General features: G+C 41.2%; 1 protein-coding gene across 1 annotated transcript in view; it reads left to right on the top strand.

Moving 5' to 3' along the window:
* Positions 1–13,275, top strand: part of cUnh8orf34 (chromosome Un C8orf34 homolog) — a gene marked incomplete at its 5' end in the record, with an annotated part of 115,042 nt that extends 101,767 nt beyond the window's left edge. The window contains 3 exons of the mRNA XM_079805684.1: positions 1,395–1,491; positions 11,840–11,887; positions 12,664–13,275. Of these exons, the coding sequence (XP_079661810.1) occupies positions 1,395–1,491; positions 11,840–11,887; positions 12,664–12,671 (153 nt within the window). The 3' untranslated portion in view covers positions 12,672–13,275. The remainder of the gene's footprint in view (positions 1–1,394; positions 1,492–11,839; positions 11,888–12,663) is intronic.
* Positions 13,276–27,060: the final 13,785 nt, after the last annotated feature.

Genomic DNA, 27,060 nt, shown 5'->3' on the forward strand with positions numbered 1-27,060 from the left:
TGAGATTAAGCAATATAATATAAGAAGATCCACTGGAAACTAAAGGACAGATTTACAGATGACTACTCTTGATATGAAAAAAAAGAAGGGAGTCTGGCATTTCAGCGTTTCCCCTCTCTTTCTCTTTTATTTTTTGGTATTAGGGCTTTTTAATAAATCCAAAGCTCCTTTTAAAGTCTTTTATAGCCACAAACAGGAATCGTATTGTTAGCTCATATTCCTATGACTGATGAGATTATGAAAACATAAATGCCCTGATCATGCTCTGATTCACCCACCTGGTCCCACGGCTGTTACAGTAGTTCAACTCCTGAATAAGAAAAATAAATATGCACCTGTACATCTCATTCAGTTCAGAATGGGATCCACGGGAAAGATGTCAGATGATTTGTCCTTCTTTTCTGTTTTCCTATAAGCGATTTAGCACTTAAATGTGGCGTAGATGTATGAGCGTTTCCTGTCTGGCCTGTACCAGCGATACCTTTAATGCTGAAAAATAAGAACACATAAAAGACTTTAGAAGGGAACAGAGACAATGCATTTATTAGAGGCTGGCTCAGAGGATTCGACCCAGAGGTGTACTTATTTCAAAAGAAAATAAAAACATCTGTAGAACGAATGGGCCTGACATGCACATTCACCAGCTCTCTACATCTTAGGTTTCCAGTTCACAGGGGTTTTCATTGCTTTTCAATTGCCACCTTTCTGCACAGGCAACAGCAGTGTTCACTGATACATTAGAATACTTCCTGAATATTGGAGCAAATTATGTCCTTTAAGACCCTATGAAATCAAAGGTTTTGTGGTATTTAGTTGATGTGTGTTAGCTGTAAGTATACCCCAAACACCTCAAGAAAGCAGCCTAAAGACCCACTTCACCAGGTAGAGAGACCAGCAAACCAGCTTAAGCTGGTTTAAATATTATAATTTTTTTAGCAAGGACGTTCCGCAAAGCTTTAAGAGCATATTTGGACAATTAAATTCAGACTTAAAGGGTTAGTTCACCCAAAAATGAAAATTCTGTCATTAATTACTCACCATCATGTCGTTCCAAACCTGCAAGACCTTCGTTCATCTTCGGAACACAAAGATATTTTTGATGAAATCCGAGAGCTCTCTGACCCCTCCATAGACAGCAATTAACTTAACAATTTCATGGCCCAGAAAGGTTGTAAAGACATTGTTAAAATAGTCAATTTGACAACAGTGGTTCAATCTTAATTTTATGAAGATGAACAAAGGTCTTACGGGTTTGGAACGACATGAGGGTGAGTAATTAATGACAGAATTTTCATTTTGGGGTGAGCTAACCCTTTAATTTATTTGCATTATATAACAAAACATCAATTTGTCCTCATGATTTATATCTCTGGTTCTATCATATTTGTTACTAGGATGAGTTTTACCAGCAGTTGCAGGCGGTCAGGAAACCTTGGCGCATCCCTAGTGACACTGAGAGTGACTGTCTGGAACCACCTGAGCAGGACAAGTGTGAGTATTACAAATCTGACCCCATCCCATTCAATGACATGGCATAAAGATTTGAGGGGCAAATTCACTAAACCAGTTTTATGTATTTCAGCTCAAAAACCTGTGTCCTATTTACAAACCTCCCATTATCCAGTTTAACCCATCCCTAAATGCAGCACATATATGCTTCTTTTTTATATAAATCCGGCTAATTATAGATTTTGTGAATGTGTTTATGCTGTTTCCTGATTTGCATAAAGCCCCATTCACACCAAGAACGCGCAAGCTTTTGTGGATTCTAATTTGCTGTCAATGTTTTTATCATTCATCTGCTAGAAAAAATCATTATGAAAGTGATTTCAGCGTTATTGTTTTTCTTTGTTGTTATTGTTGTGGTGTGGACTTCACTATTCTCATAGAATTAGAAAGAATATTATTATGATTAAAGATTATAAAACGTAAAATGTAAAACATGTATGGAAAGTAATTTGTTGCTCACCTCGGCTGGGCTTGATCATTGCTTTTTCTCATCTGGGCTGGGCTTGCTTGTTTGTTTTTAATAACAAAAAATGTAAGTTCTATTTTTGGCAAATGTAAAGGTCCTTTCACACCAAAAGTGAAATGAATAAGCCTCAGGCTGAAGGAAATGCAAATTCAGAGCCAATCCAATATCACGCAATTCATATGCATTTTACGAGGTGGCTAATTTGTACGATTTTTGCTAAACCAAACTTATTTTACGAGTTGCCCAATTCGTATGAATTCGTACGAATGACCAACCCCTAACCCCGCCCCTTTAGACAAATCGCACGAGTGTTGTACGAATTTGAACGAATTAGCTACCTCGTAAAATACGTACAAAATAGTCATGAGTGTTGTCAGAGCTGCCATTCTGGATTCTGGATGCAGAACAATAGGATGCAGGAGAAGCAAGTTCAACACTCTTATTTCAGCAATAAAAACAAAAAAGAAACACAAATGTGATGTTTAACTGAAGTCATGTGTGCTTATTTGTATGGTTGAAGTGGATCATCGAAAGTCAGCAGCAAAGACAGTGTTTAATAAAGTGAGATTAAATACATAAAGTATATATATTAGAGCTGCAACTAACGATAATTTTTTCTGTCGACTAATCTAACGATTATTTTTTCGATTAGTCGACTAATCTAACGATTATTTTTCCGGATTAATCTTATGATTCTTTTTTACTGATTATTGTACTTCAAAGAGGGTAGTGAATTTGTATATTATTTTAACATGAAATCAATGAATGATGACAATATTAATTGTTTTTCAGGAAGGGTAGTGTACATAGTAGGCTATGCCATTTTATAAAGAAATATATGAACACAAGAAGCTTTTTAAACATAATATATAATGATACTATTCATCATAAAATGTATACAGAGTAGGCCTAATTAGGAAAAGTAGTTTACTGTAGTAGTTGAGTATGATTTACTTATTGATTTGTGTCAATAGTAAACGAAAATGCACTTGTATTTATCTGCAAAAGGTTCACATACAGGAGCTTTCAGCATAGTTTTAATATAGTATAACTAGTTGTCTATTTTGAAGATACATGTGCATAAACAACGACTAAAGCTGCCAGAAGTTTTAGCCCAAACTTAAAAGACACATTTAAATGATTAAAACTAGAGGCATATCTTAACTTTAATGTTACTTTAATCATGCAAACTACCTATATACAGCATGTTATTATGCATATGTGTTTGGGACAGAGCGGAACCAGGTCGCATTAACAGGAGATATATGCAGCCCATAATAAATAAAAGCACGAGACGTACTGGGGTCGGAGAAGAACCCCGGAAAATGTGACCGTCTGTTGCAATACACGCGCCACGGTTCAGCTGCGCGAGAGAACACTGGCAGCAGGGTTGCCAGGTTTACACAACAAAACCCACCCATTCGTTACTCAAAACTAGTCCAAAACAAGCCCAATCGCGTTTCGGGGAGGTTCTCTGGTAAACATCGCGTTCGGGGGGTTAAATATGTGTGTTTTTTTGCAGGGCTGCCGGCTAAAATTCTCATTCCCGGGGCTAAATATCACATAATTGGGATCGCTTCAACCCGCGGACATGAGACACAAAAACCGGGACTTGGCAACACTGACTGGCAGTGTGAAAGCTCCCGCTCTCCACGCGCACAGCACCTGCTCTGCCACCGCGCGCAATGTGAAACCGGCATTACAGAGCGAACAAAGCACAGTTTTATTCGGCTTCTGTTTAAAGTACTCCCACACTTTTGAATGTCGCGGTCTGGCTTTATATGATAAATTATCATTTTCACTATGCCCGGGAGCAGAAGCTGCCATTATTCTAGATCTTCTGTTCCATTCTAGAACGTAAATAATGTGCCGCCGACGCGTCGACGCATTTCACGCACGTCGACGTATTTTCGTAGTCGACGTCATCGACGACGTCGACGCGTCGTTGCAGCCCTAATATATATGTAATTTAAAGCTACACTATGTAACTTTTCCGTCCACTAGAGGTCGCCTGTTCAAAACAAAGGCGTAGTTTGATGACGCCACGTTTGAGCGCAGAATCTCGGGACATGTGGTCTTCACCTCACAGCCGGTGGGAAACAGTCAGGATAGGACTCGGGCAGAAATCATGTTCATGGATGCGATTATTAACATTACTGTAGTCTGAAGCAGAGCAGGAGCGAGTGTTGTGGAGCTGAGCAAGGCCGCAGGAGCGATTGAAGAGCGGGACTGTTATTATGGCATAGTCGCTGGCGGGACTTTTATTATGACACGGTTGCCGGCGGCACTTCCTCTTCTCCAGTGCTGAGTGTGAGGTAACGCAGCTCTGTTTATCGTATTAGATATATCTGAGTGTGTTGAAAAGGAAGTTATGACGTTCGCTCGGCGGCTGCTATGACACTTGTTCACAATGCAGTGAGAGTAAAGCGTTTCACTGAATAAAACCGGAGACCGAGGGTGACGCAGATATGACGCAATCGACAGGCGACTCCCTCACACGCATAGCTCACACGTCCCGGCTCCTTGGTTAAAATAGCAATTTTCTCACGATTTACAAATAGTTGAAAACATTTGGGATATTCTAAGTACTCAACTGAACAAAATATATAACACTGGCCTAGTGGTTTCTGGATGTTTTACTGCAAAAATCCTACATAGTTCACCTTTAACATATTTATTTATTGCAAGTTTGCGTAATATTCTGAGTTTGCATTTCATTGTTTAATTCATTTTGAGGAATACTGAATCTGTTTTTGTGCAAGAGAGAGGAGTAAATGAATGCTCACATTAGCCTAGAACTACAATACCCATCATGTTTACACAACGCCTCTGAACTTTCTCACGATTTCTCTCAACATGGGGACAAGAGATAGCCTGACAAGCCAGACCCACATCAAGGTGTTGGGTCTGGGAACTCACCATTGGCAGGGCTCAATCCGAGGGGCGGAATAAACGGTTGTCTTTCAAATTCCCTCTGCACGCAATAGGATAGCGCTACAACCAACCAGAGCAACGAAGAAGTTGAAGCAGAACTAGTTGATAGATTAAACTTTCGTCGCATCCATGTCGGCAAAACTCTGAACACATCTTCCTTTCTTAAGAATGACTTCAGTGCTGTTTTTTGTTGTTTTCTCAAAGAAAAGCTTATCAACAAGTCTTCCAGAGTCGCGGCCAAATGCGATTCGCCAGCTTCTTTGTTTACAAGTAGAACGCGGAAGCGCGGCAACTATGCCACCATTATGTTAAGCCTGCCCACCGACTCTATACACGATGTGATTGGCCTGACCAGAGTTTGGTTTTTCCAACTCGCAAGTCAACGGATAGTTGCTAGACTACCCTGGCTGCCGTCTAGATTTCTAAGCTAGACAAGTGAGGTGTCAGTCCAAAAATGGCAAAACAAAGTAACTTGCGTTACTTATTTGGAAAAGTAATTTAGATATTTTCTTCTGATTATGTAACTTGTGTTACTTGTAATGTGTTACCCCTAACACTGCTTATGAATATAATTAAAATCTCTCTACAGTGCCGTCTATGGATTGGCAAGTCTAAGACTCTGGGCTCTTAATGACGATATCTGAGCTCTCATCCCTTGGAAATAAATGAGTCAGGTCGAGGGAGCTACTTCCAAACAGCACTTTTATGGTTTCCCTGTCTCCACATACGCAAGACTGCAACATGTGTGGCTCAGAGTTTGAAAAACATCGGACACTTTAATTATGTTGATATGGTTTCATGAACGTATCTTAGATCTCCATTCCAGTTGATGTCTGAAAGATTTAAGCATGGTTGGAATCATTAGAGGATTATTATTTGTCCAAATCACGGTCCGTCATCGCTAATAAATACCGCTGGCCTCATTTTTCACTCTTTGAACGTGACATGGCCAGAATCTCCGTGTCCCTCATGAGCCATTATTCTGTTAATGACCTCAATATTGTAGCATATCAAAGCTCCAGCCCTGAGAGAGCGTCTTTGAGTTCATGGATTATGCAAGAATAATTGTGATTTTTATCAGGATGAGGACAATTGTCTGTTACTTAATGTGATGAAGAGCTTTTTCATAATAACGGAATGCCAAGTGCAAAACAAAATGCTAAGGATGAACGCAGTTTCTGAGAAAATGAACGTTTCTTTTCCACTTTTAGACAAATATTTGTTATAGATCTGGTATAATATTTCTTTGGTAAACAAATGCTTTCCAAATATGTTTGGAACACAAAATCGCACCGCCAGAGAAACGTCCAACGATTTCTAGACAAGCAAAACATTGTACAAACAATCCAAGTCCTCCTATCAAATGAAATGTAACTACACATGACAGGCAGCTCCATTTTGCCAAAAACATATCTTGCATAAAATAAGTATATTGTGCTCTACAGACATGCTTGCTGGAACTGTCAGCCCAGTTATTTAAAGGAACATGAGGCACAGTCTGTTAGTGAGAACGCCTGGCATTGCCAACCACAGGACGTGACAAAATACCACTTGGCATTCAGAAAATTTGCTGATTGGCTGCCACACTGACTGTTGACGCTGTCTGTTGGAGTTTGGCCTGTGCCAACATAGGTTTCTGAACAGGCATCAAGTGCATGGCAAAGAACAAGATCCATAACAATTTCCTGTTATTGCAGAAACACCCACAATGGGGTAACCACTAACCCTTAAAACATTTAAGTCAATGCTCCATTCCTTTTGAATTTCATGCCTTTAACATAACGGCTCAATTTCCTAATTGGAACTGATAACTCTGGCTCATGATCAGTAGAGAACTCTGATTTCTCAAATGTAATATTTTAGGTGTAACATGTTTACATGTTTTACTGTGACTGATCGTCAGGCCCACGTGGAATCTATGTGTAGAAACGTGGAAGGGACCCAGAATTGTAATCCACAACCTCCTCCTTTTGTGTATTCACTTATTATATATTTTGGTTTATTTGGTAATGTTTTCAGTTGCCTATACAAGTATAGTATTAAAGGATTAGTTCACTTTTAAATAAACTTTTGCTGATAATTTACTCACCCCCATGTCATCCAAGATGTCCATGTCTTTCTTTCTAAAGTCGGAAAGAAATTAAGTTTTTTTATGAAAACATTCCAGGACCTTCCTTTTCTCCATATAATGGACTTCAATGGGCTCCAAACGGTTCAAGCTCCAAATGACAGTCTCAGTACAGCTTCAAAGGGCTTTAAACGATACCAAACGATACCAGACGATGAATAAGGGTCTTATCTAGCGAAACGATCAGTTTCTGCGAGAAACCGAGCAGTATTTATACTATTATTTTACCTCTTATCAGACAAACGTGATCATCTCTGAGCTCCGCCATAACTTCCGCTAAGTGAGGTCAAAATACGAGCGTGGTCATAGATGTATATGTAGATGCCTCATTAGCGCTTGCACGGATCAGTAGAATGAGGCATCTACGATCAATATATCAATGACCACACTCGTATTTTGACCTCACTTAGCGGAAGTTATGGCGGAGCTCAGACATGATCACATTCGTCTGATAAGAGGTAAAATAAATGGGAGGTGGGCTCTCCCTCACAGAATGTACAAATAGTGTCAGCCATCTTTTTTTTGAAGCTAAGCTAACAGACTCTTGCTCTGTGGAGAAAGCTAGGCTTTCCACGACGGTGAAGATGATATGGCAGAAGGGGATTTTGAAGATTTGGTGCGCGATTCCAATGCTCGTGTGGTACCTGTACACGCTGTAATACAGCGATTAACAGTTGCAGATCATGGAGGAACAAGAGGCGGCCGGAGCAGCTGCTGCAGCAGAGGAGCAAGACCTGCCCTGGCAAAAATCGAGTTGCGGCGGACTGGTGGTTTTAGTGCTCTCGATGTGCGCCTATGGACACAGATAGAGAGTCCTATTGCTGTCGCGAATTTCAGCGATGCCATTTTAGGCGTGGCTTGGAAATGACCTCGTAGGGCAGCGAAGCAAGTGGGAGTTGTTGTCTTTCATCAACGTGAGCCAAAAATTCATTCTCAGTCTAGAAGGCACCAACTTTTAAAATAATTTCACATTTCTACTACAAAAATGTCCAGTTTAAATACAAATTCATCTTTCCAGTGGTGAAATATCCCTTTAAATTTCCTATTTTTTTCAGGCCTGGCCAGCCAATGCGCATGTGCAGTCATGAGTGTCACATCGAAAACTGAGTGTTTCTATTGCAACTGGAGCTTCTAAAGCTGGGTGCACACTGTGCGATTTATAATAGTCACGATTGTTCACGATTGTTCCTTGTCAGTCTGTACGACATGATCCCCGCTGTAAGCCATGTCACTCTGTATGATCTTAGTTGTCATTAATGTCAGACTGTACGATAGTCAAGGCGCGCTAAAAACGGATGCACGCAAGAAAACTCGCCCGGAGTTTTATATCATCAATCAATAACACGTTCGGTGACAGTGAGCTGCATCCCACGCGGGACTGAAATGGGGGCTACAAAGAAATATCTAGCGTTTATTTTCGTCATAGTTTGTCTTGAAAAACGAAGATAATTTGATGGCCTTCGTAGGAGAAGTCACACTGCTGGATTGTGCACCAAATCTTCTGACACTGCCAGAATTTCGTCTGAGGTAAAATTTGATCGCAGCGGTCATTAATTGGCTGCAGGTGAACATATCAAACTAACGATCAAAAACTTCAGATTTTAGCCTAGGATCAGAGGAATCTTTTAGGATTTACAAAATTTGTCTCAGACGGCCAAATCGTGGCCAAAATCGCACAGTGTACACCCGGCATAAAGGTAGCTGCAGTGACGCGATGACTTTACCAATTGGCTCTTTTATTTAGAAGGCGGGACTTATTCCGCCATTTTGCGCATTGCACTTTGTCCCATTTATAGTAATATGAGTGCACCATCTTTGTGTATCTAAAGTCTTAGGCCGTGTGTCCACCAAAGCGTTTTGAGCCGGCTGAAAGTGCTAGGCGCTCTGCTAAAAACGCTTGAGAGCGTTTTAGCAGCGCAGCGTTTTTTTCAGTTGAGACTCTTGTTTGAGTCTCAACTGAAAAATGCTTGTTATAATGCTTGATGCTTGTTATGATACAGAAAATTTGCAGAAGTGTTACTAGTATCTCAATTCACAGATAGTTTGTTTCTGTATTGATTCTATATAAAAATGCAGATACAATGTAAAGTATTTGCTCTGGCTCTTGTTTTAATTTATTTTGTTCTGTTATTATGCTGCTTGTTTTCATCAGTTGACGTTGTACAAGCAGAATGTTGCGGTTGGTCGGTGTTGTATTTGTTTTGCCCCTCCTCCTCTCTGATTGGATGGCGCGGTTGGTCGGTGTTGTATTTGTCCCGCCCCTCCTCCTCTCTGATTGGATGGCTGGGTGAAAAGTGACAGTAATGAGCGCTACGTTTTACTCAAAGTTGAACATTCTTCAACTCTCGGCGACCAGTAAAAAAACGCTTGAGCGTGAAATACTAGCTCAGAGCCTCGTTACGCTCATAGCGTTCTAAAAACTCGGCGCTCCCATTGGAAACAATTGAATACGCCACGTTTGGTGGACACATGGCCTTAGGGTATGCCTTGATCAATTTAGCACATTTTACCATGTATAAATCCGTTGCGCAGAATTCTGCTCGTTTCCCGCCAAATCAATGCATAAAATGTGGAAAGCATTTACAAATTTCATTTGAAAATTCTGGTTTCTTACGCTACCTTTCAAAAGTTTGGGGCAGCACAACTGTTTTCAACATTGATAATAATAAGAAATGTTTCTTTAGCACCAAATCTGCATATTCGAATGATTTCTGAAGGATCATGTGACTACGTTTACATGTGCACCAATAATGCAACTATTTATAATAATCCGGCATTGCAATGTTCATCACGGCGCCCAATAATATCCAGTAAGCTACGTCAATAAAAATGTATTATGAATTTGATGTGAGTAGATTAAAACACTGGCCGGTAACTGAGTGTGGTATAACCATACTTATTAGCGATATAATCAGAATAATGAAAATTGCATGTAAACTGGAGTGAAGAGTTCTGCTCGTGTCATGTAAACCTCTTACTGCGAATAAAGACCTTACTCTGATTATTATATATAGTCGCATTATTGGTGCACATGTAAATGTAGTTTACACAAAGTGTAATGACTGTACATCAGTGATGACTGGAGTATTGATGCTGAAAATTCAGCTTTGCCATCACAGGAATAAATTATATTTTAAAATATATTGAAATAAATAAATGCAAATAAATAAATGCAATTGGTGAGCATAATAGACGTTCTTCAAAGACTTCTTACTGACCCCAAACTTTTGAATGGTAATGTACTTATGGAAAACGACTGTGTTATCATCACTGTTTATTAGCAAATAATTGTGAGTAAAATTATATGTAATCTGTGATAACTGCTGTTTGTAAAATGACAGTAAACATCTTCAAAAACAACAAAACTCACTTGTGTGACTCTTTTTGCTGCTTTATGTCACTGTTTTAGGGTTTCAGGATTCAGATGTCTCATTGTATTATATTAGGGGCCAAGCACCGAAGGTGCGAAGGCACCTATTGAAATCGTTAGCGTTTTTATTCTTCTTCTTCTTCCGCCATTGTAGTCTATGGCAGCCCATAGAACCGCTTGCGGGAAAGTTATGAAATTTGGCATTCAGATAGAGGATAGTCCCAGCTGTCACTATAGCCAATTTTGAGTAACTCAAGCCCTCTAGTGCATCTGTCCAAAGTTGCACTCATGTTTATGCTAATAACTTTTGAACCATAAGGACTATAAACAAAATGATTTGATTTTGAGAACACTGATTGCCAAGATTCCTTGGCTCAAGACAATTCAATTGCACCCTATGACGTCATTTTCCGTCATGAAAATTTTCCGAAATTAACCGAAAAACCTACTTTTGCAAACTCCTCCTAGGCCATTGCTCCAATTTTCACAAATATTTAACCAGATCATCTTCAGACCATGCCGACAAAAAGTTATGGAATTCGAGTTGATTTCTCAAATCCAAACTTGGTACATGTCATCACAAGCATAACCCGAGGACATGCGGCGTTTCAGCGCAGTGCCACCTACTGGTCCGGAGATATGAAAAATGCCTATTTTTGCTTAGAACTTCTGAACCTTTTATCCAAATCGGCCATTTTGACTTATGTGATAAAATGCTGTATTTTATGAACACATGAACGGATTGTTATGAAACTCGGTATGGGACATCACCACAATGCCCTGAAGGAGTGTTGAATGTGGTGGACTTATTTTCATGGAAGTAACTTTTTTTGTCTCCTGAGTCCAATGATACCAGACTTGCCAGGTTTCGGCGTATGGTTTGTGCAGCCTGGTAATTTAGTACTTATAAAACATTAGCTGATATCTTCGAAACTGCTAGTCCGATCGAGACGAAACAAGTGTCAGAAGTTCGAAAACATAGGTTGATAGCTAAACGCTAATGGCCAAATGTCAAAATATTGATAGTAAGGGGGAGTAAAATCCAATCAAAGTTTTTTCATATAAATGTCTATAACTCTAAATGACAAAATGAATAACTATAACAAAATGAAATGAGATATTTTCACTAAAATTGATACAAAAATTGAAAAAATTGTGGGATTGTGCCTCTTGGTGGCGCTATAATTAAACAAAATATGAAATTGGCTCTATACAACTCAATGTTTTAATGTGGGATTTTAACATTTTTGCTTAAAATTGTCTTCAAATGTTTTCACTCATTTTTTCAGTTGGTCTGCCGCTAGCTTCCTTGTTTGCTTCTGTTGCGCTTGGCCCCGGTATTGCTGCTTGCAGCTATATTTGGATTATATGTTTGCAAATGCTCTGCATGAATCCATTTACCAGCTTTCTTCTGTATTTTGGCTCATTTTAGGTAATCCAAGTGGAGTGAGGGATGCCAGCAAGAGATCGGTGTTCTCAGGTATGCATTCCAACACATCAGTCCATCATCCTCACAGACAGCCAAATAATTGCCTTTGAATAAATCTTAAGAATCTTAGCCTGACAAACTGTCTACATTTAGATGCCATATGCATAATCCAAAAACAAGAGAGAGTTAGAAACATTCATATGGATACTATCTTGTCTATATGATGATGTTACGGTATATTTAGCTTTCCTTCATGTTATGATGGTCAAAATGAAAAAGACCAAAGAGTGGCTCCGCCCTCTTTTATGCATTTGCTAGATATAAAGCACCCAGAATGCACTGTGATATCCTTTTTATAACAGGTCCCTAGAGTCTGAGACTACATGAGGTCCCAGTGTTTTGGAAAGAGACTGTCCGATGGTCGTTTTTATTGACTTAGCTGGGTGCCACTCAAGCATGTGGCAGTAGAGAGTCACGGTAATGACGAAAGTGTCTCCTCTGTGGTTTGACTTCTCGTGCCCAGCCGAGGTTTTACAGTTGGAGAGGGCAGACAAGGCTGTACAGTCACATGTCAGCTTTGTGGTGGAATGGGGCTAACCGATCCAAAGCTGGGTGCCGATTCCTCTGACCTCATCCATACACACGCCCGTGAATGTGCAGCATGACATGGATCAGCTCATTTTTCCATTCTCACATTTATCTTTGACATGTTCAAATATTAAAGGCTGTTTATATGGTAATTACCTAGGTTGTTATGCTTATTAGTGGTCATGTGGAACTGACGTCAGTCTCCAAGCAACTGATGTTTTTGTCTTTGCTTTCTACAGGCTTGTAACGGTGTGTATGGAGGACACAGAGCCAATCAAACATTTATGCAATTTAAAGGGGCATTCGAATATCGTGAGTCAGCAAGAGACACTTATTTTTTTAATTTTGACCAGAGGAAAGATTGTGTACTTTTTCCACAGAGGCCAATATTTCTTAGAAATAAAAATGTTACAACCATTTGAAATTCTAGAATGTAATGTGTTTATCAGAAAAAGATAAGCCTGCACTTGAACTTTTTTTGTGTATTAGCATGCTTCTTGTCTGTTCATAAAAGTATTTATTGCTGCCTTGCATAAATGAACACAATTTATCACATGATGTGCCAAATCAATGGTTGATAAAGGGAGTTTTGAATCAAGCCTGGACGTTTTATGGCATTAGCAGAGAATTTGAATGTTACAAATGTTTCTGTATGTATAATGTTGGACATGCACAGCACTGCCCCTGCTGACCTCAGCATGACACTCTCTCATTCCCAACAGCATTGTGTGTCTACAACTGGAGAGGACACATTTCTAATGAACTTACTTTGACTTTTTTACCCACAGAAATATATGTAGCCTGTTACACCTGTTATATCCTTGTATAATGCAAAATAAAAAGATTTGTATAAAGTTTGTCTGTATTTGTAAAGGTTTTCACATTTGTCCCCAATTGGCCACAATCAGAATCAAGTCCTCCAGAGAGTGGTCCAGCGGTCATCTTCGTTCATGGCAAGGCAGTATATCAGACCTAAACGCAACTGGTGCCATCTTGTGTTTTAAGACCTGTTCACACCAAGAATGTTAGAGGGGTCCTATATTATGCCCTTTTACGAAATCTTGATTTTGTTTGTGGGGAGTACTAGAATGTTTTCATGCTTGATTGTTCAAAAAATAAAAATGAACATATTTAACATTTTTACAGCTCCTCTCTCCTCAGTCTAGCTAGAACGCGGCGTTTAGTTGTAGTTTCGATGAAGCCCCTGTTTTCGAAATACGAAATGTGCTGTGATTAGTTAGCTGGCCCAGTGTGTTGTGATTGGCACCGCTTAGCGCGTGTTCGGGAAATGTCACGCCCCTTCATAACAGCGAGTTCTGCTTTGGTGTAAATATTATGGATGGTGTCAATGTCAAACCAATTCAAGACTGATTCAGACTTAAGAATGTTAAAAAACAAGAGCATCGTGCAGAACGGATTTCAAGCATGGACTTTGCAAGCACAGGACATTTCAGGGTGGTATGTTTTTTTTTGTAGTCATTTTCTTATAGATACGATGTTAACCACCATTTAATTAGCCTGGATGCCGGCCGAACTTAGCCCCGCCCACAACATTTGAGGTTGTGAAGTTCGGTCTGGACTTGATCTATTGTGGAGCAACTATGCTCAAACCAGAGTCTTTTGTCAGAGAATTGTCAGGGTGGGCTTTATACAATGATGGACAGATGATAAACAGTAACGTAATCATTCACCAAAGAGCAATTGGGTTGAATTTGTTTACTAAACGGAGAACTTGTTCGTATATGCATTCACCTTTACTATTTCTCTTAAAAATGATAATCGTGTTGGTAAGTACTCTGTGTATCCTTAAATTCTTTTAAACACCGGCCATTATCGTTTACACTCATCTTCTTCTTCTACTTCTTTCAGCGTGCATGCAGTTGAGTTCTGGTGACAACTATGCATCGCTCTGATTGGTTGTAGGTCTATCCAATTGAGTGCAGAGACATATTCGCCCCATAATCACAGCCCAGTGGAGCAGCATCAGACTCATATTCTGACTAGAATCTGAGTATGATGACGTCAGGCTACCATTTAATCATATTTGTCGGAAAACTATGGTAATACAAACAGTAATCGATCACAAAATCATGGATAATTTTCCTAAAGATCAGTGAACAGTCTTACAAAAGCGAGAGCTTACAAAAGCATTAAATACTACATCTATACTGTAATGTTTGTAAGCAGGCTAGCGGAGGTAAAGCTTTGCCCATTGTTTACATCGTAACTGCATAAAACTTATAATTGGAACTGTTAATAGAAAGCACAGCTACACATAATAAGACATACTTACAAGTTGTGATCCATAAACAACAGATTGCCCAAACAAAATGGGAACAGCTACGTCTTTCAGAAGAAGCTTTTGTGCGCCTGCATTGTACTCTTAGTTTCTGGATGCTGTTCTCTGTAAAACATTCAAACAAACGTTGGGGTTATATTGTTCAGGAATGGTGTTAAATATAAATTTAACCACTCTAAGTTCCTCCGCCTTAGGACAAACCTTTTCCGGGGTAGCGACAACACTCTTCATCTTCTCAAGTGCAGCTCAATCAGGTATCACACCCTTTTTTTTTTGTGAATTCCATGGGCAGGGATTATTTAAATGAGGAACATTCTGACTTCACAAGATCAGGAAAAAACATGTTGTAGTCCAAACGAGCCGTTCATTGTAGTTCTTGAAAAGTGGATTCTGTTAAATAAAATATCTCCGTTTGGAGTGGACTTTGAGCTTTGCAACCTTGCAGATCTTTTTTATGTAATCTTTTATGTAATTCTAAAGTAATCTGACTTTATAACTTGCGATTGCGAGTTTATATCTCACAATTCTGAGAAAAGAAGTCAGAATTGCAAGTTATAAAGTCAGAACCACGTGATATAAAGTCAGAATTGCGAGTTATAAACTTAAGAGAATTTTTTTTATGACTTTATGTCATGTAATTCTGACTTCATAACTAGTGTTGTACTACTCGAAAGACCATTTTTTGAAGGTATTGGTCTTATCTCGGTCTCAATCACATTTGTACTCTGTCTTGTCTCAGTCTCAGATTTAGAGGACCGGTCAAGACCACAACTGCGAGGATATCACTAAATTGCCGGTGCATTGTCTGATTTATTTGTTAACATTAACATCATTTTAAAAATTAATGAGTGATTGTCTCAAAAATGTCACCCAAATGAATACAAATTCTCACAAAATTCAAGACATTGTTGCAAAAAAGTACTTGTATGAGATTTGGATTTTTTTTTAATCATACCATGTGATATAATTAAGCAATATCACAAGAACAAGAGAGCTGTTTACACAAATTTGAGCATGACTGCTAACATGATTTTGCTTTTATACTTGGTCTTGGCCTTGTCTTGGACTCAACCCCTCAAAGTCTTGGTCTTGTCTTGGTCTCAACAAACATTGGTCTAAACTGTTTGTACAGTCTAAAATAAAAGCAACAGTTTGGATGGCTTTTTGAGTTGAATTTGAATTGAATTTGAGTTCTTGGTCTCGGCTTGGTCTCGGATTAGGTGGTCTTAACTACAACACCATTTAAATCAGAGTTGTGAGATGTAAACTCACAATTGTCGCAATTGTCTTTTAAAATGTTTTATTCTGTGACGGAAACAAGCTTCCATATATTACAGACTAACTAAAGTTGAAAAAGTGAAAAAGCATAATAGGAAGCCTTTGACTACATCTACACCATTGGGTGAGATACAGTAACTTTTTGTTTATTACACAGTTATGTTATCTGCTGCTTTAAATGCGTGAGCTTTTTAATATTGGGTGGATTCTGATTGCCTATTAATATTACTGCAACATTTTCGCAGTGTTTGTCTTGCTGCAAGGCCAATTGTTTTGTTCATTGTAAAGTAGAATATTTTTCTTGACAAAAGCTTTGAAGCTAAGATACTCTTCAAATCAATATTTCATATGCACACATATATTTATGTTGTGAGTTGTGGTGTAACAAACAAAATAATGTACTGTCAAGCAAAATTAACCCTGATTGAACAGGACTCGTGGATCAGAGCCTCTTCAGTCTTTTTTTATCTGGTGAATCCTGAAATAGTCCGGGGCAAATTCACTCAGCAGTTACTATACACAGTGAGATAAGGCAGACTCCATCTGTTTTGTTTTTGGCCATAAATTTCAGTGGAAAAGACCCAGATCTCCTTCAAATCTCATTGGATTTTAACCCAGACCCAACTGTGTTTGAGATGTGACTCGATGGTGACATATTTCAAAACAACTGCACTTGTTTGACACTTACTGTAATCTCTGGAAATCTTTCCCCGCTTACGGTTGATTACACTTCACATTTTCCCCATCAACATGACAAATGTTGTTTTCAAAGCTGAAGCTACTGAGAAATCGCCAGCCCTCATTTTGTGGTTCATGCTTCAAGTGTTTCAAGTTGGTGTTAGTGATGGCATGCTTTCGACATGGTAGACATCTCTACACTTAGGTGTTTGTACAATTTAAAATAAAAGCAACAGTTTGCATGGCTTTTTGAGTTGAATACCTTAAATGTTTAACTTAAAACATCTTGAACTTAAAATATGCAATATTTGAATCAATTATGTAAGATTTGAGTTGCATGAACTCTATGAAAGTTGTTTCTCATTTCTAGTGTTTTAAATAGTTTAAACTGAAAGCAAAGTGCTTGTCATCTTAAAGTATATCACTTTAAATCACTACATACTGACCTTTATGAAACGCAACAATCCTTTTAATAGAAACCAGCTCATTCTGACATCACAATACAGCAACTTACCGCAACATACATGCAAGATGTTAAACGTGAATATAATATAAACGCTGCACGTTTCAGCTTTTAGAAATGGGTGGGAGAAAGATTTTGGTAGCATCCCTGAGAAGAAAGAGTGGGAAAAGGCCTTAAAACATATGGACTGTATATTTATTTGCAATAAGGCAAGAAATCTTTTGTTGCCTCTGGCTTGGCATGCTCAGTTGGGGACACTAAATTTTTCAACTAAACATCGAAATAAATCTAAATAATAAACTAAATTAACCATTTAAACTAAATTACTGATCGAATTATTGATCTAAAGCCCACACTGTCACTGTATGATAATTGAAATGAACTGATGACATCAGCGTTTTTCCAGAATGGCCATACAGCTGAATAAAATTATGCTGCATTATTTTCCTGTTTAACACTGTAAAGCTGCTTTGAAACAATCTACATTGTTAAAAGCGCTATATAAATAAAGTTGACTTGACTTGACTTGACAAGAGAAGATGTATCAGGTGTATCTTTCAGAAGATACATTAGATGTATCTTTCAGATTTAATGCTGTTTTCATGTATCCACACTATCCTGGGTTGGTGTGTATGTGCAGTTTAACATGTACTGATTAATTTCTTGTTATGCAATTTTGAAATTTTATTTTTATTTTAAAAACCAATAAATATTCAATTTAAAAAAGCTGCATACTAATGCGTTATGTGTGCTCTTGACAAATATGTAAATTAAATAATAAGCATGATTTTTTTTTACATTGTATCATGGAGACTTGCAAACATAATTGTCTCAGCTATAAGTATAAGGCTATCCACCATACATTACAGTTTTTCTCCGTTGGTTTGGCTCATTTCTTGAAACAGAAATTACATTCTCAAAACAACATGGACAAATCTCCAAACCACTTGGCAATTGTTCACCACAGAATAGCATTTCTCATTCATTTCATCAAATTGCAAATGTCTAAGTACATGTCTCAATGTCTCAGTACATCTTTGCAAATTATTTAGTACAGGTAGCCTACATTTAGCACAGTTTGCAAGTGAATAGATCTTGTTGATCTAAACTGATTGTTTGATTCTAAGTCTAATGGTCATTTGCTCCAAAACGTATCAGCGTCATTTCATTGTATAAGTCATCACATGCACAATAGTCTGTTCAATTGTCAAAATTAGTCAAGAACATAATACCATAAATACCATTTCTGTCAGGTCCACTAAAGTCAAAAAACACAATAGACAAACATTTAGTACAATTTTTTAATTGCATATTTTGTAAAGATTTAGATTTGGCGGTATGGCTCTGTTCTAAATTCCCCATCCTTTCATGAGCTCCATGAAAAGCCAAGACAGGGAACAGCAGCAGATTCTGGGGACGACCTCCCATTTAACTGGGAGGGCAGAGCAAATCCCCCATTTAGAACAGAGCATGCATCAATGACAACAGAATGACATGATTAAGTTAGCAATTTAAGGAGGAGCTGGGGAGGAGGTGGGTTGCAAAGCAGCGTGCAGCAGAAGCGTCCAAGCAGGCAGATTGAAGTGAAGCTATGCTTAAGTAAGCCGCCCTGTTTGAGAGAAGCCAATTGAGAGCATAAGATCAGCTGAAACAGATCAGCTGAAAGAGGGGCGGAGTTAGAATTTCCCAATCAGCTGATAGCGGAGCTTGACTACGCGGCCTGCCAGAACTAACGCTGGCGCTTGATATATGAATCCCTTGGAACATTTGATAAATTTATTACAGCAATTGACAGCCAGGTGAAACTAGAACTTGACTAACAAAGGAGTACTTTCTCACATCTCAGATGACCAATCAAACAGTATGTTTAGTTACCTGACAGGTGCTGTCCATGACTGTGAATGCTGCCAAACATATATGTAAAGAGATTGACCATGCAGGACCAGTACAATTTCTGAACATGGAGGCACCTGGCCAAGTAAATGAACAAGGGCAACTGCCTGCTCGAGGAAGAGTGAGGATGAGAGGGGGAGCCCGTGGAGGAAGAGGGGTAGAGAGGGGAAGGGGGTAGAGAGGGGTAGAGAGGAGAAGGGGGTAGAGAGGGGTAGAGAGGGGAAGGGGGTAGAGAGGGGTAGAGAGGAGAAGGGGGTAGAGAGGGGTAGAGAGGGGAAGGGGGGATGAGAGGGGAAGAGAGGGGAAGGGGGGATGAGAGGGGTAGAGAGGGGTAGAGAGGGGAAGGGGGGATGAGAGGGGAAGGGAGGAAAAAAGGGTAGAGAGGGGTAAAGAGGGGAAGGGGTAGAGAGGGGTAGAAAGGGGAAGGGGTAGAGAGGGGAAGGGGTAGAGAGGGGTAGAAAGGGGAAGGGGTAGAGAGGGGAAGGGGTAGAGAGGGGAAGGGGTAGAGAGGGGAAGTGAGGGTAGAGAGGGGAAGTGAGGGTAGAGAGGGGAAGAGAGGGGTATAGAGGGGGAGGGGAAGAGAGGGGTAGGAAGAGATAGACCTGGAGTAGGATGTGGCCAAAGAAGACGGGGACCAAATTTATCAGATGCGATTCTACTGAGTACCCATGGGTTGACATTGAGAGAGGCTGGACAGAGACTTCAGCCCAACCTCAGTAGATATAAAAAACAAAACTTTGAAAATGCATGAATGAATCGAATGAATTTACAAATGTGGAGAGAAATAAATATTTTCATCAATATGCAGTACTGGTCTTGTGTGTACTGTTTGGTCATTATATTCATATACTTTACTCTAACAATTTCTCTGAAAAAAAAAATCAAACCCAGATTATATCATTAGAAAAGTAGAAATTTTACAATATTACAAGTGTTTACAGTAAGATTGAGAACAGCAGCGTGTGGATGGCCAGGAGGGTGAGGACGGTCATTTTCATTGTTTTTTGTTTGTGTGTTATATTACAGTATATTATGCTGTATAAATTTTCTTTTTACTCTGATGTATGGAAGTTACTTTATGTGTGTGAATGATAATGGTTACAATTTCCTTGTCAGTATGAGTGCAATGTGTGATGTCAAACCTTGGAGGCTACTCTTACCCTAAAATCCTATTTCTTTTTTTTCAGTTTTATACACAATTGTATTCTGTTAGCTAGACAAAAATGAAGGACTGGGCTAAGACTGAAAGGTGGACATGAGGGATATTTCAATGGTCCTCTGCCATAGTGACAAAACATCTAAACATTTTGACTCGCAGTGCTTACACAATGCCAAAGGGACGAAGCATTTTGGGGGCACTGACTGTTTAAATGAGAAGGAAATTTAGTTTTGACACATGAGTGAACTGTTTTGGGAGAGGTATGAGCTTTTGCAGGTGAACCATGGTGTTCTGCCGAACCATCCACGTTATTTTGGCAAAAGCACCAAGAGTGTTGAGAACGTCCGGTCTGTTTCAAGAAATGAGCCAAAGCAATGAGAAGGATCTTTGCCATTTTGGTGGCACTGACTATTTATATGGGAAAGGAATTTAGTTCTGAAGCATGAGTGAACAGTTTTGGGAGAGATATTAGCTTTTGCAAGTGAGCTATAGTGTTGTGCTGAACTGTAAGACTGTTTTGCCAAATGATCTTACAATTTTAAGAATGTAATTTCTGTTTCAAGAAATGAGCCAAACCAACGGAGAAAAACTGTAAAATGTTGCGTGCGGATTCTGTATTTTTGGTGACACATGAGGGTCAGGAAATGATATGCTGGTGGATCAAAGGATTAGTTTAAATGTCAACATCGGATTGGAATTTTTTTTTTGTGGACTATAAGATGTACTCAAAGCAGCCACACCCAGATCAAACATCTGATTCCTTGGGACTTTAGACCCTGCCAAACCTCAAACCCCTTTTCACACTCCACTCTCAAACAGGATGCGGTAAGTCAAAGGGTTTTGTCTCAGTCTAGTGCTAAAATGAGCAATTCCAGTAAAAGCACTATGATCTTTTTGAATGTTCATCAGTTTCCTGTGTAAAATTAAAGGTTTCATTAACTTATGTGCGCCATCTCATTCCGATATATCCCTGAAATGGGCAGATGTGGTTGAATGGAAACATGACTTACCATTACCTTACCATTAATCTATCAATCTATCCATCCATGCATCCATCCATCCATCCATCCATCCATCCATCCATCCATCCATCCATCCAAGAATCCTTCCATCCATCCATCCATCCATCCATCCATCCATCCATCCATCCATCCATCCATCCATCCATCCATCCATCCATCCATCCATCCATCCATCCATCCATCCATCCATCCATCCATCCATCCATCCATCTATCTATCTATCTATCTATCTATCTATCTATCTATCTATCTATCTATCTATCTATCTATCTATCTATCTATCTATCTATCTATCTATCTATCTATCTATCTATCTATCTATCTATCTATCTATCTAATCTGTCTGTTATTGATCTGATCTCCTTTTTTGAGAAACTTTTTATCAGAGTTGCATAATTTTACTTTTGGACCCATAGCTCTATCTCTGCAATATATTTATGTGAATTTTAATATGAATTTATTGTATTTTATGATTATTTAGTATTCTATAATATTATTCTAATATTAAATGAATATGATTATTATACTGTACTTTTTGATATATTGGAAATTATGAATTATTATTTTATACACTCTTATATTTATTACAGTTTTTCTCCACTGGTTTGGCTCATTTCTTGAAACAGAAATTACATTCTCAAAATTGTAAGATCATTTGGCAAAACAGTCTTACAGTTCAGCACAACACTATAGCTCACTTGCAAAAGCTAATATCTCTCCCAAAACTGTTCACTCATGCTTCAGAACTAAATTCCTTTCCCATATAAATAGTCAGTGCCACCAAAATGGCAAAGATCCTTCTCATTGCTTTGGCTCATTTCTTGAAACAGACCGGACGTTCTCAACACTCTTGGTGCTTTTGCCAAAATAACGTGGATGGTTCGGCAGAACACCATGGTTCACCTGCAAAAGCTCATACCTCTCCCAAAACAGTTCACTCATGTGTCAAAACTAAATTTCCTTCTCATTTAAACAGTCAGTGCCCCCAAAATGCTTCGTCCCTTTGGCATTGTGTAAGCACTGCGAGTCAAAATGTTTAGATGTTTTGTCACTATGGCAGAGGACCATTGAAATATCCCTCATGTCCACCTTTCAGTCTTAGCCCAGTCCTTCATTTTTGTCTAGCTAACAGAATACAATTGTGTATAAAACTGAAAAAAAGAAATAGGATTTTAGGGTAAGAGTAGCCTCCAAGGTTTGACATCACACATTGCACATTTTCAAAGGTTTGTTTTTTTATATCTGCTGAGGTTGGGCTGAAGTCTCTGTCCAGCCTCTCTCAATGTCAACCCATGGGTTCTCAGTAGAATCGCATCTGATAAATTTGGTCCCTGTCTTCTTTGGCCACATCCTACTCCAGGTCTATCTCTTCCTAGCCTCCTTACCCTCTCTTCCCCTCTCTACCCCTTCCCCTCTCTTCCCCTCTCTACCCCTCTCATCCCCCTTCCCCTCTCTACCCCTCTCATCCCCCTATCCCTCTCTACCCCTCTCTTCCCCTCTCTACCCCCTATCCCTCTCTACCCCTCTCATCCCCTTCCCCTCTCTACCCCTCTCATCCCCCTTCCCCTCTCTACCCCTCTCATCCCCCTTCCCCTCTCTACCCCTCTCTACCCCTCTCATCCCCCTTCCCCTCTCTTCCCCTCTCTACCCCTCTCATCCCCCTTCCCCTCTCTACCCCTCTCATCCCCCTATCCCTCTCTACCCCTCTCATCCCCCTATCCCTCTCTACCCCTCTCATCCCCCTTCCCCTCTCTTCCCCTCTCTACCCCTTCCCCTCTCTTCCCCTCTCTACCCCTTCCCCTCTCTTCCCCTCTCTACCCCTTCCCCTCTCTTCCCCTCTCTACCCCTCTCATCCCCCTTCCCCTCTCTACCCCTCTCATCCCCCTATCCCTCTCTACCCCTCTCATCCCCCTTCCCCTCTCTACCCCCTTCCCCTCTCTTCCCCTCTCTACGCCCTCTACCCCCTTCCCCTATCTTCCCCTCTCTACGCCCTTCCCCTCTCTACCCCTCTCTACCCACTTCCCCTCTCATCCCCCTTCCCCTCTCATCCTCCTTCCAAATCAAATCAAAATCAAATCACTTTATTGTCACACAGCCATGTACACAAGTGCAACAGCAGGTGAAATTCTTGGTGCAGTTCCGAGCAACATAGTAGTCACGACATGACATGTACAACATTTAGAGCAGCATCAGATTACACTGATGCGCCCACAATTACTCACAGCACAGTAAACTCTACAATAAACAATAAATAATTTACACAATGTGAGTGTGGTTCTCACAGCTTTAACCAATATACACATACTTACAATATACATATACTTTAAACAATATACTTTAAACAATATACTTTAAACAATATACACACTAAAACATACATTAAACAATATACATTACGCTATAATAATAATAATAATAGTATACAATGTACAGTATACATTATTATTCACAGTAGAGATCCAATGTGCAATAGGTGCTATATGATAAATAATAAATTATATAAATGTGTATATAATGTGTGTGTATCGACAGTGGGTTGTGCTGAGTGATATTCTGTCCAGTGTGTGTTATGATCCTGATGGATCAAGAGTTCAGGAGTCTAATTGCTTGTGGGAAGAAGCTGTTCTGGAGTCGGCTGGTGCGTGTTCTGATGCTGCGGTACCGCCTGCCTGATGGCAGCAGTGAGAGCAGCCCATGGCTCGGGTGGCTAGAGTCTCTGATGATCCTCTGAGCTCTCTTCACACACCGCCTGGCGTAAACTGGAGGGAGGGAAGCTCACCTCCGATGATGCAGCTGGCCGTGCGCACTACCCTTTGCAGGGCTTTGCGGCTGCGGGCGGTACTGTTGCCGTACCAGGTGGTGATGCAGCCAGTCAGCAGGCTCTCTGTAGTGCTGGTGTAGAACCGTGTGAGGATGTGGCGGTTCATTCCAAACCTCCTCAGCCGTCGCAGGAAGAAAAGGCGCTGATGAGCCTTCTTCACAACGGCCTCGGTGTGGACGGACCATGAGAGTTCCTCTGTGATGTGGACACCGAGGAACTTGAAGCTGCTGACTCTCTCCACCGGTGCTCCATCGATGGTGATGGGGCGGTGTTCTCTCTCATTCCTCCTGAAGTCGACCACCAGCTCCTTGGTCTTGCTGACGTTGAGGGAGAGGTTGTGCTCCTGACACCACCGTGTCAGAGTGTGCACCTCCTCTCTGTAGGCCGTTTCATCATTGTCAGTGATGAGACCTACCACCGTCGTATCGTCAGCAAACTTGATGATGGTGTTGGAGCTGTGGGTTGCCACACAGTCATGTGTGTACAAGGAGTACAGGAGTGGGCTGAGAACACAGCCCTGAGGGGCTCCAGTGTTGAGAGTCAGTGGTGAGGAGATGTTACTGCCCATTCTGACCACCTGGCGTCTGTTTGACAGGAAGTCCAGGATCCAGCTGCATAACACGCTGTTTAAGCCGAGAGCCCGGAGTTTCATGTCAAGTATGGAGGGCACAATGGTGTTGAATGCTGAGCTGTAGTCTACAAACAGCATTCTCACATATGTGTTCCTCTTTTCCAGGTGGGAGAGAGCAGTGTGAATAGTGGATGAAATGGCATCATCAGTGGAGCGGTTTTTGCGGTATGCAAACTGCAGTGGGTCCAGTGAGGGGGGGAGAACAGAGCAGATGTGGTTTCTGACTAGTCTCTCAAAGCATTTGCTGATGATGGGGGTCAGAGCAACAGGACGCCAGTCGTTTAAGCAGGTTTGTTTTTGCTTGCTTCGGTACAGGAACAATGGTGGACGTTTTGAAGCATGTGGGGACCACAGACAGGGAGAGGGACAGGTTAAAAATGTCCGTGAAAACTCCAGCCAGTTGGCGCGCGCACGCTCTGATGACGCGGCCCGGAATGCCGTCTGGACCCGCGGCTTTACGGACGTTCACCCGCCGGAAGGATCGGGTTACATCCGCTACAGATACGGAGAGTGCACTAACCTCTGTATCTTCAGCCACGAGCTCTCTCTCCGCGAGGGCGGTGTTAGTTCCCTCAAAGCGAGCATAGAAGGTGTTTAGCTCGTCCGGGAGAGAGGCAGCGGTGTTCACGGTGGAGTTTGTGTTCCCTTTGTAGTCCGTGATGGTGTTAATTCCCCTCCACATGCTTCTGGAGTCGGTGGTGTTGAACTGTCCTTCAATCTTGTCCCTGTACTGGCGTTTTGCTGCTCTGATGGTTTTCCGGAGGGCATAACTTGCTTGTTTATGCTCCTCCGCATTACCGGAGTTAAAGGCGAAGGTCCGCGCATTGAGTGCCGCGCGAACATCCACATTTAGCCACGGCTTCTGATTGGGGTACAGCCGTATTGTTTTGGTCGGAACAACGTCTTCTACGCACTTCCTGATGAAACACGTTACGCTATCGGCGTAGACCTCGATGTCGTCATCAGAGGCCGACCGGAACATCTCCCAGTCCGCGTGATCAAAACAGTCTTGTAGCATAGAGTCCGATTGGTCCGACCAGCACTGGATGGTTCTGAGGGCGGGTGCTTCCTGTTTCAGTCTCTGCCTGTAAGCGGGCAGAAGGATGATGGAAGCGTGATCCGATTTGCCAAATGGTGGGCGCGGGAGTGATTTGTAACCATCCTTGAAGGGAGAGTAACAATGATCCAGAACTCGGTTCCCTCGTGTGTTGAAGCTAACATGTTGGTGGTATTTGGGTGTGATGCGCTTGAAGTTGGCTTTGTTAAAGTCCCCGGTCACAATAAACGCAGCCTCAGGATGCGCGGTTTCCTGCTCACTCACTGACCTATACAGTTCCTTCAGTGCCCGGTCTGTGTCGGCTTGTGGGGGAATATACACCGCTGTGATGATGACCGCTGTGAATTCCCTCGGTAGCCAGAATGGTCGACACATAACCGTGAGAAATTCCAGATCAGGAGAACAGAAAGACTTGATAGAATGTACGTTCCTCTGATCACACCAGGATCGGTTGATCATAAAACATACACCCCCGCCTTTGCTTTTCCCGGAGAGATCTTTTTCTCTGTCCATCCGATGCACGGAGAACCCCGTGGTTTCGATGGCCGAATCTGGAATCTCAGCGGACATCCAAGTTTCTGTAAGGCAGATAATGCAGCAGTCCCTCGTCTCTCGTTGGAAAGAGATCCGTGCTCTCAGCTCGCAGAGTTTATTGTCCAGAGACTGAACATTTGCCAGTAAAATACTGGGAAGCGGGGGTCGGTTTGCGCGGCGTCTTAATCTGATGAGCACGCCGGCTCTGCTTCCCCTTCTCCGGCGGCGTTTCCGTGGTCGGGCCGCCCAAACAAAAGGATCCGCTGCTGTGTTTGTAAGCAGCGGTTCGTCACTGGAGAATTTAAAGTCCGGTTTTCGGTGTGCGATTGCCGAACCAATGTCCAAAAGTGTCTGTCTGTCGTACGTGGTGAGGCAGACAACATCCAAGACAAAAAACACAAAAACTATAAACAGAACAAACAAAAAACTACAATGTTTCAGCAGAGCTTGCGACGTTGCGGCCATCCTCGGCGCCATCTCGACTCGACACCCCTCTCTACGCCCTTCCCCTCTCTACCCCTCTCTACCCACTTCCCCTCTCATCCCCCTATCCCTCTCTACCCCTCTCTTCCCCTCTCTACCCCCTCTACCCCCTTCCCCCCTCTACCCCCCTCTACCCCCCTCTACCCCCTTCCCCTCTCTACCCCCTTCCCCTCTCTACCCCTCTCTACCCACTTCCCCTCTCATCCCCCTATCCCTCTCTACCCCTCTCTTCCCCTCTCTACCCCCTCTACCCCCTTCCCCCCTCTACCCCCCTCTACCCCCCTCTACCCCCTTCCCCTCTCTACCCCTCTCATCCCC

Source organism: Gobio gobio, assembly GCF_949357685.1.
Source record: "Gobio gobio genome assembly, chromosome: 23".
Classification (NCBI taxonomy): Eukaryota; Metazoa; Chordata; class Actinopteri; order Cypriniformes; family Gobionidae; genus Gobio; species Gobio gobio.